Raw genomic sequence first — 14,017 nt, 5'->3', positions numbered from 1 at the left:
TCTCCCATTGATGTTCGCCGCAACGCTGACTACTGCGCTCTCTTTCTGGGTTACTGTAATTTTAGGTCAGACACCGGCTCGGACTGCACTCCTAGCACCAGAATTATACGTCACACCGTCTTTTCGTTGGTGAGTTGTGTGTTATGTTATTAATTTTTTTGTTTTTTGTTCCATTAAGTCATTGTTACGCAACGCTGTTATTTTGCCAGCATCTTCGTTACATGACCACTCGTTTCCTCACCAGCGCCAACTAGCAACGTGCCAGTCACGTTAGCTTAAAAAAAAATAGTCCGTATTTTTCGCTGTGTGCGACGTTCTTTAAGCATCCTGGGTTGCCTTTTTTTTTCTTATTTTTCTTGTCTGTTTTTCCTTTTAGAGCATCACACAGCCGAAGCCAGCATGACGTTTGAGAAGCAGCAGTCGCAGCAGCACACGTCGATCAACGGGGACGTTTGCAGAGAGGCAGCCGTGGAAGATGCGTTTGATAACAGTTACAAGGAGAAAGAGGGCCCGAAACCTCCTAGGGTCATGGTCTGGAGAAATGTCGTCCTGATGAGTCTGTTGCATTTTGGAGCATTTTACGGCTTGTCCTTGGTCCCTGCAGCATCCGTCCCTACCTTGCTCTGGTGTAAGTAGAAAGTCAAAGCAGAGAAACCGGGGTAGAAACGCGACATGTTGGAGCATGTCTGCAAAGATTTGATTTTATTTGAGCTCTTCTGATCAGCTGTTCTGGCAGCGCTTCAGGAATCTTCACATTTCCACCTCTTGCTGTTGCTGTGCTTTCCCCTGAGCCACGACCTTGGTTGTGTTTTATGATAGATCAACACAAAGTAGAGCAAAATTGTGAAGTTGAAGGGAAAAGATAAATGCCTTTTGATCTTTTTTTTCTTTTTTCACATGTAGAAATCTGAAAAGTGTGGCGTGCATGTATGGACAAAACCCACAAACCTTAGAAACTGCACAAAACTTAAGACCGTGGTTGAGATTAATCTCTAAGCAGGACTGCCACCATTGAATATGAAGCCAACACTACTATAGCGTAGTTTACATCAAAGTATATTCATGTGCGGGAATGGGCCTAGTCAAAGTCCAGACCTTAATCTATTTCAGAATCTAAGACATGACTTGAAAACTAATGTTCAAAAATGCTCTCCATCCAATCTGAATGAATCTAAGCTATTATGCAAAGAACAGACAAACTTTTCTATGGGTACGCATGATTGTGTAATGCATTGTGGGATGCGATCGCCATTTTCCAGCTATTTGTCAAGCTAATAACAGCTAGCGTTAGCCGATTTTGTTCAGGAGCTTCACAACAGCGGGGATTCATGTTCTAGAGCTTTACCGACTTTTCTCAGTTGTTCTCAAACATTAATTTCGTACTCACCGTAACGCTCATCGTAACGGTCTAATTTCAGCGCAACTTTGACAACTTTCAGCACACCAGCGAATAATTTAGAAATGTTACATCTTTAAGGGCTCAAAAGTACTTTGGGTGGGTCAGGACCTCTGAATTTTTCTTCTTAAAGAGAAAACTCGTCATAACCCCTCAATATTTTGGGGGTTATCGGTTAATATATTTATGAATCAGGGAGTCTTCACAATGGGTCTCCTTTACTTTTAATTTGTTTGCTACCCTCAGCTGGCTAGGCTAGTGCTAGCAGCCTGCTAAAAGCGCCGTATAAACAGCGCAGCGAGCTTTAAATCACACTTACCAGTGTGAAAATACGTAAACGTACGTGTTGAGATATGGCGTTCAGTGAGGTTTGATCGTCTCACGGCTGCTAGCCAGAGTCCATTTAGCTTCTCTTTGTTAGCTCAGAGATCCGAGCTCCTGTGACAGTTAATGAAACGGCACGTTAGCACCATGTTTTTTTTTTTTTTACTTTTTAATATAAAAAGAACAGAAAATAAAAACAGCTTTGTGGAGGAAGGCGGTGTAAGCAAACAGAAGCTTGTTTCCCGATGCCCAGGTATCCCACAATGCAGTGGGGTTGTTATGTCACCCTTTGAAGCCCCATAGCAGTTGTAGAGTCACTGAAAACAAATGGACGGCAGACTTTTCAGATTTCTTTTGCAAGCATTTTTAGTAGTTTTTTTTATTTTTTATTATGTCACATTATTTGCTACTTTCTGTTGGTCTATGATTTTATAACATAAAATGTGGAACAGTGCCTGGGTTGTGAATACTTTTTCAAGGCACTGTATGGATCTCATCACTGCATTTTTTTAGTTTGCAACATGCATTTTATAGCAGAGATGCACAAATATAAGGAAGGTAGATAAATACTCTTTAACACCACTAGATTCCTAATTTTAGATCTTTAATCGAGGAACATGATCAAAGCAACACCAGTAAAGCCTGCGGAGCTGGAAAACGTGCATAATACTGAGCAATTTATTCATATAGCTGTTATCTTTCCCATTTCTTATCGGTAATGATGGCGTGTGTTCAGTCACAAGCTTATGTCACTTTCTGTGTCACAAGCAAACAATAGAAATCTAATGCATTTCATTGATTTAAATGGAGTGCTCCTGAACTACTATAATACAGTGTCTGCAAGTCACATTAATTCTGGGCTTTTATGCATTTGGTTTATTCTTTTAGGGGGATTGAGTGATTACGTAACCGACAATATCAATGATTTTCCCCCACTGATGTGTGACCAATGACCACGCTTCCTACCAACAATACTTTTTGTTTCATTTGATTTGTTTCTGCCAGAGATCCGGCTCTGATAAGTCCATGAATCCTGTTTAGCCTGAGGGTGAGACGGTTCCAGAAAGCTTATTGCTACCCTGTTTTATCTAGTCCAAAAGCCGGTTTCGACGCATGTTTTGGATTAACCCAGTTTCAGCTATCTAGCCGATTTCGAATAATTGACACATTTGGGTAACTGTAAGTTTTAGAGGAGCTTGAAGGTGTCAGTATTTTAGCTTCGGGTTTCTTGGTGGGCAGCCATTCGGTACAAATTCATAGTCACCTGTCTTTACTGGCGTTCTGACAGCATCTTTTGGTTTGTGACTGGCTTGTTCCAACCATAGGCCTGTCACGATAACAAATTTTGCTGGACGGTAATTTTTTTCGAAAACTTATAGAGATAAATCATGTTATTGTCATTTGGAGACCTTTTTCAACAAATATGATAATGGCATATGATAACAGCTCAGACAAATTAAGCGGGTTGCGTCACTTGGTTTAAATCCAAAAAACTCAAACCCTGCAGCGGTCGTGTTTGGCTTTGACACCAATTTAATTTATTTTCAAACTAGTTTTTCTCTGCCTCTCCCTCACCAGGCTCTCATTTTAACTTTGAGCATGTGCCTACCTGACACAACCTGGGCTTCCCAGCTCATCGTAAGTGACGGTTTGGATCAGTTTAACATAAATTAAAAATGTTTGGAAGGATCAAGATGAGGCTAATTTAAGGACACTGTCAGCTGTAAGGCACGGTGGTGGTAGCCTCACGCTGAGAGGGACGTATTGCACAACGTGCAGCGAGTAAAGACGACTGGGAAATACTTCAAAATGTTTTCACGTCAACTCGACGCCTGAAACTCGGACATAAGCAGGGTTTCCAACTGGACAGTAACGCTTTCATACCTGAAAGCAGGGCTATGATGACAAAAGCATGTGCCATTTGAACCAATAGGAAAATTCGACTGCAACAGCAATGTTCAACCCTAAGAGGGCAACAGTAAGATGGTTTTAAGACAAATATTGCAAAACTAAACGAAGTTCACATGAAAATGTAAAAACATTACACAGTAACATTAGAGTAGCACCCTTAGGCCCAGTTTACACAGTTTATCTGCAAAAACAGTAGCTTTCGGGGTGAGTTACACTTTGTATGTATATATTTTAGTGTATATATGTCATTTAACACTATTAATTAATTCAATTCAGTTTTATTTATATAGCGCCATTTGACAACATGTCTTCTCAAGGTACTTTACAAAGTGAAATTCAATCAAATCATCCAGATTGGTTAAAAAGTTTCCTATTTTAGGAAACCCAGCAGATTAAATCAATTCTTGTCAAGCAGCATTCACTCCTCCTGAAAGAGCGTAGAGCCACAGTGGACAGTCGTCTGCATTGTTGATGGCTTTGCAGCAATCCCTCATACTGAGCATGCATGAAGCGACAGTGGAGAGGAAAACCTCCAGCAGAACCAGGCTCAGTGTCAACGGTCATCTGCTTCGACTGACTGGGAGTTAGAGAAGACAGGGCAGAGACACAAACAGTGGTGATTTAAGTAATTTCCCTCTGGGATTATTAAAGTATGTCTGATTCTGTCTGATTCTGAAAAGAAGACAGAAGCACACATTGATCCAGGGATACTTTCTTTGTTAGACAAGGTAATGGCAGAAGATAGCTCAGGATAATCAAAGCCACTCTAACTATAAGGTTTGTTAAAAAGGAAAGATTTGAGCCTATTCTTTAAGAAAAGGAAAGATTTAAGCCTTTTCTTAAAAAAAAAAAAAGACGGGTGTCTGCCTCATGGACTAAAACTGGGACTTGGTTCCACAGCAGAGGAGCCTGATAACTTAAGATCTGTGTAGATTAGAAAAAGTCTACAGTAATTCAAGCTTATTGCTTTAAAAAAAAATGATCAAAAATGTTTATTGTATAATCCTCCCACAATGAAAAAAGGACATTCTGGTAATTCATTGAAAACCGTTATCCAGGATTCTGTCCCCAGCTAGTCTTGTTTTTCTCGTGCACAGCTGAAAACTCAAGGCTATGTGAAAGGAAAGAATCTACGCCACCTATATTTTATCATCTGTTTAGCTTCTCCTCATTGTCAGGCTATGATAAGCCTGGAGATGCTCCGTTGTCAAGCTTCGCCTTAATAAACACAAAACAAGACTGTTAGATTTGATGCTAACCTTTTATCGCTGTTTGTTGCTTTTCTGTCTCTCCGCAGCCTTAGTCTGCTTTGTGCTAAGTGCTTTAGGAATCACTGCGGGAGCTCATCGTCTGTGGAGCCACAGGACCTACAAGGCTTCATTACCTCTGAGGATCTTTCTCGCTGTTTGCAATTCCATGGCCTTTCAGGTATGTGTAAAAAAAAAAAAACCAACAACATAGAAAGTAACTCATTGTGTCTATTATCAGAAAGGTAACAAACATCTGTTACACCGTCTCAACTGAAAACCCTAGAATGATATCTTTGAATGGGCTCGAGACCACAGGGTTCACCACAAATACTCCGAGACAGACGCAGACCCCCACAACGCCGTCAGGGGCTTCTTCTTCTCTCACATCGGCTGGCTGCTAGTGCGCAAACATCCCGACGTCATCGAGAAGGGGCGCAAGCTGGAGCTCAGCGACCTGCTCGCCGACAAAGTTGTAATGTTTCAGAGGAGGCAAGTGGCATTGTTTTTTACACTTCCCCAAACATGCAAATGTCATCCTGTTAGTGTTGCGCGTTAAAGGGGACATATCATGCTCTGCAATGCTCTCCTTTTCACATTTAAATCATTTAGTCGTGGTCTATATAAAGTGGGACTGCAGTGCTTTGTCTGAATTTCTCGTTAATTTAGCTCCACAGGCCCTCTTTAACCCCCTGTTCTGAGATGTCTCTGAGCATCTCGTTTTGGCGCTGTCTCTTTAAATGCAAATGAGGCACTTCACACCCCGCCCCCCCTCCAAGTCGCAGAGCGTTCCACTCCACCCCGTTCGGCCATTTTTGTAGTCTTCTGGGAGACAGTGTAATGAACCGAAAATTTTCACTTATCTAGCTGTAGCTACGGCATCCTTCAGCTGTGACTACAAAATTGCAGGGAGAAATAAAAATGACAGATTTGCGATATTAGTTAGTCGGAACTCCATGACCTCGTTTAGCAATATATGGTGACATAATTGTTAAAAAAAAAACGTAACAAAGAACAGAGAAAACTGAAGGGATTGAAAAATATGACCCAAATAGAATATCAATATATCTGCAAGCACCTGGATGGACTAAATTCAACTTTTCTGCACTCCTAGAGACTCAAAGTACACACAAAAATACATTTAAGTGCTAAAAGGGTGGATTGTGTACAATATGTTCCCTTTAAAGTAAGAGGTCATGTGTGAGCGCAACAAAAAGCAGTCATGCTCCTTAAAGTTTTTCACATTTTGTCACAGCACAACTTCAAAACTTAATGCATTTTATTGGGATTTTATGTTATAGGTCAACACAACTTTGCCCAAAATTATTAATGGTGATATTAATCTTGTCCACATATGTGGAAATCTGCCCTTGGCTTCACATGGTGGTTTAAAAGCATACAAAACTTGCACAATGAATGAGACAAAGCATAAAAACTGAAAAACAACGGGCACAGCCTAAGTCTGAATAATGATTAACAGTTGAGGAACATTATTGTGTTCGGTGTGAAAGACTTCTTCTAAATGTTCATAGCTGCTCTTGCTGCTCCATATCGCCCCCCAGAGGGGAGCTTAACAAATTCCCTGAAGAGGGGGCGGCCTGGGTCACCCACAGCTGGTTGGGCCCTTTGGTTTTGCTTTTTTTTTTGGCCTTTTGTGCAAATATCCCAGTGTGGATTTACCGAGAGGAATGATTTATATTCAGCCTCCCAGAGTATATGTAGCTCACGGTCAGTCAGATGGCAGCGAGAGTTCACGTGATTATCAGTTTTCAGGTCATGCAGCAGGTTCGGAATGACATACACATTAGTGGTGTTAAAAAGGTAATGAAAAAGCTAGTTATTTTTTATAAGAATTAATTTTGTATGAATAAGGAAAAGAGTCTATAATCCTGCTTTACTTCTTTTCAGAGTTTCTTTCTTTGTACTTTAACCTAAAAATAGAAATTAAAGAGCATTTCCACATTTCTATGCTTGGCGCTTCCATTTTGGCCCAATCTGACCAGAGGACCCTAACCCTTCCACATGTCTGCTGTGTCCCCCACATTTGAAAAACTTCGTATAGCCTTCTATAAACCACTGGGGCATTTATGGAACAATTGTACTAATTCTGACAAAAATAGACACAAATTAACTCAGTTTACCAATCAGATTACTATGATAGCGTCTGAAACCCGTGTGTCTCTAGATTATAATTTTGGGTACCGGAGAAAAAGGAATGAATGCAAATAGATTCCTTGTTTTCAGATTGTTATTTGAAAATCTTTTTCTTTCCACTCTGATAGTGTTTCACATGAAATCTCATTAAATGCAATGACTTTTGTTGTGGTAATGTGATGAAATGCAGAAAATTAAGGATTATGAGTAATTTTTCTTGGCACTAGAGGGTAAAGCTAAGACTTGGTGTAAATTTCTTTAAAAGAATATATATATTTCAGTAGAACTTCTAGACATTCAGGTCTGCAGATGAACTTCAAGCTCTGTAGGTAAAATAATCTGATTGTGTTTCTTAATCTGCTCTTTTCCGCGTTCTCTCTGTCTATTCAACAGGCACTACAAGCTCTCCGTGCTGCTCATGTGCTTCTTTGTCCCGATGTTCGTGCCTTGGTACTTCTGGGGCGAGTCCCTGTGGGTGGCGTACTTCGTGCCGTCCCTGCTGAGGTACACCTTGGTGCTGAACGCCACCTGGCTGGTCAACAGCGCCGCGCACATGTGGGGAAACAGGCCCTACGACCAGAACATCAACCCCAGGGAGAACAGATTCGTCACTTTCAGCGCCATAGGTATGGAAAGACACTCAAAAACGCTTCCTTTGATTTTGATCTATGCAGAACATAAACAGCCACTAATAGACCAAATCAGGGATTATTTAAGTCCTGTTTGAGTTTACTTCAACGGCAGATAAGAGTTATTGAACATACATTTTTGGGTGGAATAGAAATACCCAAAGATGCATTAATTTATACTCGCTGCTATTTAGCGTGACTTATGATTGTAAATAAGTTGTGCACAAATATATTGTTGGAACAAATTATCTAAGTGCACAGTTACCTTAAGAGTTAGTGCAGTGTAAGTTAATATGTTCTTGCAACTTGCAAACAGACACTTGCAGCTGGTCAACAGATCCTGCCGGTTAATTTCCAACCCTACAACAGATCCAGATGAATCCCCTAGAGCAGGGGTCTGCAACCTGTGGCTCTTTGGATCCTCTACAATAGCTGCTTTTAACTTCAGCTAAAAATGAAAATAAACAAACTGTTTTAAATACAGATATACCAGCAGATTACAATAATAAGAGAATGACACTAATGTACCAATAATATTTTAGGATCTATTTTTCTTGTTATGAAGTTGGCAACTATGTCCTTTTTTAACATCATTTTTCACAAATATCAACATCCCATAGAAGAAAATGTATCCATCTTCTTTTTTGCTAAGGTTTCGTGTTTTTATTCATTTAAAAACCTAACAAATAGCGAGATTTTGCTATAGTAGAAATTTGTCAAAAAAATTGGAAGTGATCTTTTTCAAAAGGAAGTTTTATTTAGCTGGACTAAGCACAAATGCTCCTTGGGTTATAAAGGTTGCAGACGTCTGCCTTAGAGGAAGCAGCTCGATCGACTGAAGCTGGTAGAGATCTTGCCGCTGTAATTGCAGCAAAATGAGTTTCTGCAAAGACTCAGAGGACAGAAATACAAATGGACTCCACACTTTTTAGGTTATTTCTGTGTAAAATACATTTTGCATTGGATTACTTTCCTTCCACTTTTGCAAAATCCCCCAAAAAAACAACTTGAAGTTTGTGGCTGTAGCACGGCAGAGGTCTGGCACACAGACGTGAATAACAAAAAGGTTTTTGTTTTTCTGCAAGATCAGAAGCGTGCAGGTGTCTGTTTGCGAATGTGCATCTGCTCATTGCTCCTTTTTTTTAAATCCATGAAATTTTGTTTCTCTGTCTCCTTAAATGTTCAAAATCAAATTTAATTAACCTTTCTACACTGTCCACCCACTATCCTCACATAGGCGTGCATACACATGACTCCAGTTGTTGTTGCAAAGCGGAAAAAAAAAAAAAAATCGGAGGCAGCCATGTGGTTTACCACCCCACCCCCCCGCCGTTGTAATGTACGTCGAGCGCGAGGAGGTCAAAAAAAAAAAAAAAAAAAACGACGTGGTTTCCAGTTTGGACTTCCTGGGTGGGGGGTTCATCGAACGCGGCGGAAAACGCAGCAGGTTGGGCGGGGTTAATGCGCCGGATCAAGGTAAGTGAAGATGAAGAGGAAGATGAGGCGGAGTAATCAGACGGGACGGGAGCAGCGTGGAGGAGCGGGAGTGAGGGAAGCAGAAAGATGCTTAGATAAAAACCTTCCGCATTAAACTGTCAAAAAAGAAACCCATTTTGTTTTGCATGATGCCCTGAAACCACTTTGTAGCTTGTTTTAAGCGCAAAAAGATGTAATTCAGATGGAAAGGTTTGAGTACAAATCATAGAATTCCTCCTTTGAAACCCTTGTTTTAGAATCCAAACCAAAACGCAGCTTTCTGTATCTCTGACCCATCCAGGTGAGGGCTATCACAACTACCACCACACGTTCCCCTACGACTACGCCACCAGCGAGTACGGCTGCAAGCTGAACCTCACCACCTGCTTCATCGACCTCATGTGCTTCCTGGGCCTGGCCAAGGACCGCAAGAGGGTGTCCCGCGAGGTCGTCCTGTCCCGGATACAGCGCACCGGAGACGGAAGCCACCGCAGTGGCTAAAAAAAAAAATATAAAAAAAAAATGAAGAAAACACACAAAAGACATTTCCAGATCAAGAGATGATGACTAACAGTTCTCTACAGCTGCTTATTTGCTCATCCTCTGAGGTTAAACGTCAGCGTCACGAGGGCCTTTTACCACAGTTTGCTTGTTCTTTGTGGGTTTTTTTTTTTTTTGTAGCTGTAGCCATACAGATTGTTCAAGATAAAAGAAACACGCTTTACAATTTGAGGTTTTTAACGTAGATTCAGACCCAATGCTTAAAGCTTATTTCAGCTTATTAGTTGTTGAGTTTTAAAAGTCGACCATTCATCGCCGTCGTGCAGTCTTCATGAGCAGTGAGCCGTGTAGCCGGTCATGTTGATGTATTACCTTAACATTATTTCAATGCTGATTGGAAACTTGACTTTATTGGAGTGTATAGTTTTTTTTTTTTTATTATTAATTCTGTTATAAAGATTAACTTAATGACCTTTTAAGATTAAAAAAATATAATAATTTGTTACTTGATACTTGTTGGCTTTATTGAAAATTTGAAAACCGAGTCGCGCGGCTAAGTGTATTACAGTTGCCTTGTGCAGAGAAACAAAACCAAAGCAAAACTGCAAGCACTTGGGGGGAAAATATTGTGATTTGCTGTAATTAGCCCCCCCCCCATTTACCGGGGGGGAAAAAAAAAAAAAGCTCAAAAGGCTTTCTGTTCTGACGGCAACATTTCCGTTTTGTAAAATCTTGCCAAAGGTGTTCCGTTCAGCCGTTGCCACGGTCGAATTTATCGTTGTTTCTTTCCGGTGTCACATGGTTCTGAAGGCTGAGCTCTCATTGGCCGGCGCGGCAGCCAGTCGCGGGACAGGTTCTGGTTATAGCAAAACAAAAACATGCCACCCCCTCCCCCCTTTTTTTTTTTTTTGCATGGCGATAAGCTGTAGTAGGTGTTGTGGTGAGGTGATGTGTCAGTGGCTGTCGTGGCAGAACTGCGTTTTCATTCGTCGCTGTGGTATCGTCATGGCGACGGGGCCTGACAACAGGGGCCGTCATTTTCAAATTGTAGGTGTTTATCTGCGATTATAGTCTGTGGAATGCTTTTATTATTTATGCATTATGGTATTTTTTTTTGTCTCCCCCCTTTTTTTTTTGACTTCGAATATTCTAGCTCGGTGGTTTTTGCATTTCTCGATCAGGCGGAGAGTCTTTTACGTTTTATCCGAATTATATCAAACTGCAGCACCTGGCTATCTCTTGCGCCAACAGTCAGAATACAGTACCTTGCAAAAGTATCCACGCTCTTCACGTTTTGTTACGTTACAGCCACACACTGGAATTCGTTTTTATTGGGATATCGGGATTAACAAAGCACAAAGCTGTGCACAGTTGTAAAGTAAAAACGATACAGACGTCGCGTGTTTCTCTACCAGCTTGAAACTTCTATACACGTTCATTTTTGCCGTTCTTTGGAAAACAGCTCAGGCATAAGTCAGATAGAGGGCCGCACTTTGACTTAGCCATCCGAATGCGTGACTTGATCTAAACCCCTCCATTGTATGTTCAGATTAGTTGCATTAAAAAGGCAGATCTGTGCCCAAATCTCAAGTCTTTTGCCGCCAAACGTAGGCTTTCTTCCGGGAATGCCCTGTATTGAGCTGCAGAGAGCATGATGCTGCCTCCACCACCGGACCGGTGGGTTCAGGGTGTCTTGATTTCCTGCCACACACATCAAGGCCAACTTTAAACGGGATGTTTTATGTACTTATTTTTACTTCTGGCCACTCTTCCATAGAAGCCAGATCTGCGTGGCTTTCCGCAGCTCCACTAGAGTCATGGGCACAGTCACAAATGCACACCGTGCTTTTCAGTTCAATTTTCCTTTAACTTGACAATTATATGCTGCTTTTTAAAGAAAAAGAAAAATGTTATCCCTTAAAGTTTGTGGTTTTGACGTAACAAACTGGGAAGACGTTCTTGCCGTATTATTACTTTTCAAGGGACTGTGCCTCCTAATGCCTTACAACATGTATCCATTTCTTCACATTCCAGCAGTTCAGACTCAAAGGTTCAAATACCAAAAAAAGAAATAAAAGTTGCTTACAGGCTGTAACACAAGGGAAGACATTGTTATTTTTAGTCGTTTTGACAATTGGAGGATGAAGGTTGTTTTTTTTGGTTTTTTTGTTTGTTTGTGTGCCGGACAAAACTGGTGCAAATGTTCGTTTGTGAGATCTAACTCGCAAACTAAGGGTCCTGGTGGAAGGAAAGAAAGAGAGGAGACACCATGTTGTCATGATGAATGTCACACAGTTTAACTCGGCTGTCCAGAGCCCCAAAATTTGTGTTTTCGTAACTACGGGAGGGATTGAAAAATGTTTTTTCAGTTTGTCAAGATGTCAACTGTTTCCTATTCTGAAATAAAATTCACAATATTTTCAATACACTTGGAATCTAGTACAGTGGTTGTTGCTTATTTCTGTGTGTGTGTGTGTGTGTGTGTGTGTGTGTGTGTGTCCTTGGATTCTCCAATGAACGCTTCATTGGAGTTTTGACTCTATCTGCAACTTGTTCCTTTAGAATGTCTTTAGTTCACACTGAGCTGCAATAGGCATATTTAAAAATCTAATAAATTAGATTTTTTTTTATTTCAAGCAAGGACAAAGGTAATCGGGTTTTCCAATGATTTTATTGCTGAACTAGTCCCACAAGTCCTCAAATACTTTAATCCAAATGAGTAATGAATTACAAATTATAACACAAAACATGTGGGTACATGTAAAAACTGTAAAGGCTCTACAGGGTTATCAGCTAAATTGAAATAGTCCTTTTTTAGTACATTTTTAAACTAAACAGCAGCATCCAAAGGTTTGGTTAAAAACTCCTGTTTATGGTCATGTTTGTGTACGGATAGGCGCACTGAGATAATTCCTTTGAGATTTTCTAGAGCTTGCGGCAGAAAACAAGTCGTTTTTCAGGGTCGCCTTTTCACAGACAGTGTTGTGTCTATTTCCACAACTCAGTAGTGTTTAAACGAACTCCTCCCTTGCCCTGGCCAAACATTACTATTACTGCCTCTTACACAAGTCCACATGATGATTCATTGCTGTCGCCGCACTCAACAGCTGGCGAGCTTTTCTTTTAACGCAACCTTTTCTTAACGCAGCCAAAAAGAATCAGTTTTAAGATTTCCATTAAACATCCAGCATGGTGCCATTTACATCTATATGGTTAATGTATTTCTCCTCAATCAAAACCAATTTCTTCTGGTCGGCTGTAGCCTGACCTACATTGGAAGTTACCCAGAAGAAAGCAATCCCAGCAAAACCTGAGGAAGAAGATTAGACCAAAAAGGACATTTTTGAGCTACAAGCAAAATGCCGTGTGTGACATAAAATCAACACTGCAAATCATCCGCACATGTTGATGGCAATATCATGCTGCGGTAATGATTATCCTCAGCGGGATAAGAGAAGTCGGTCAGAGTTGATGGAAACATGGAGGAAGATTAAAAAAAACAGACCAAACTTCAACGCTTCCATCCCCAACTTCAGATTTAGTGCTAAAATGATCAATTTAAGACTATGACTAAGCCTAACATAGTGGAACAAATGCACAATGTTGTTGTTGTTGTTTTAGATTTGATTGGAAAATATGCAGATGTGAACGGTGGGAGAAACAGGACCATAACGCTTGTATGTGTTAGCTATGGTCAAGTCATTATCTTTACTTCATAGTGACTTGTTTTTCCAAAAATGTAGTTGTGCTGCTTTTGGATAAATATTTGATCCTAAATGAGAACATGATCATTAACAATCACTTAACTTATAGTATTTTGAAAAAAAGTTGCCATTCCAAAACATCTTATGGGGTTCCCAAACATTTCCTAATGCTCCTGTCTTATGTTCTCCTGTTAAAACCTTTGTGGCATAATAAGTAAGACAACCACCCTCCATGTCGGTTGTTTAACTTGCCTGGTTTTAGGTTAAAATGACTAAATCCACTAATGTTTATGGAATGCAAATCTCTTGTCCAACCCACAGTACAAGTCACAGTGAAATATAACCTGGCTGTTTAACACCAGCCGTCTGGCTTTACACAGGACAGCGAGGAATCTAGGACCAGCATGCTGGTCTCAGACCATTTTACATCAGACTGTCAGGTTCTTTGCTTTTTTTTCTCTTTTTTTTTTTTTTTTGGTTTAGCAAGGACATGTTATAATTTAGTGCATTTCCTCTTGTCACACTTATTTACTTTTTAGTTTCATTTAGACAAAAATTCTATTTTAAAGGGGACCTGTTATGCAAACGTAACTTTTTGCATGCTTTTCTACCATGTTTTTGGCAATAAGTGAATGTTTTGTTAATGCCTAGAATAAGAACTGTTTCAAAAACCGC

The 14,017-nt window shown here is 40.4% G+C and overlaps 1 protein-coding gene across 1 annotated transcript; it reads left to right on the top strand.

The window, feature by feature from the left end:
* On the top strand, positions 1–12,073 carry scd (stearoyl-CoA desaturase (delta-9-desaturase)). Its single transcript, XM_012853992.3, has 6 exons — positions 1–129; positions 377–628; positions 4,929–5,059; positions 5,165–5,370; positions 7,426–7,658; positions 9,439–12,073. Exons 2-6 carry the CDS (start codon positions 400–402, stop codon positions 9,636–9,638), a joined length of 999 nt encoding a protein of 332 aa, XP_012709446.2. The 5' UTR covers positions 1–129; positions 377–399; the 3' UTR covers positions 9,639–12,073.
* The last annotated feature ends 1,944 nt before the right edge of the window (positions 12,074–14,017 follow it).

The sequence above is a fragment of the Fundulus heteroclitus genome, chromosome 10 (genome assembly GCF_011125445.2).
Source record: "Fundulus heteroclitus isolate FHET01 chromosome 10, MU-UCD_Fhet_4.1, whole genome shotgun sequence".
Lineage (NCBI taxonomy): Eukaryota > Metazoa > Chordata > Actinopteri > Cyprinodontiformes > Fundulidae > Fundulus > Fundulus heteroclitus.
The sequence above is the reverse complement of the archived record's forward strand: the minus strand, read 5'-3'. Positions and strand labels throughout refer to the sequence as shown.

Bases quoted from the DNA above. Each gene is read 5' to 3' on its own strand.
- scd (XM_012853992.3), top strand. From the start codon at position 400: ATGACGTTTGAGAAGCAGCAGTCGCAGCAGCACACGTCGATCAACGGG. The intron at 5,060-5,164 runs GTATGTGTAAAA...TGAAAACCCTAG, and splicing joins GCAATTCCATGGCCTTTCAG to AATGATATCTTTGAATGGGC. The intron at 7,659-9,438 runs GTATGGAAAGAC...TGACCCATCCAG, and splicing joins CGTCACTTTCAGCGCCATAG to GTGAGGGCTATCACAACTAC.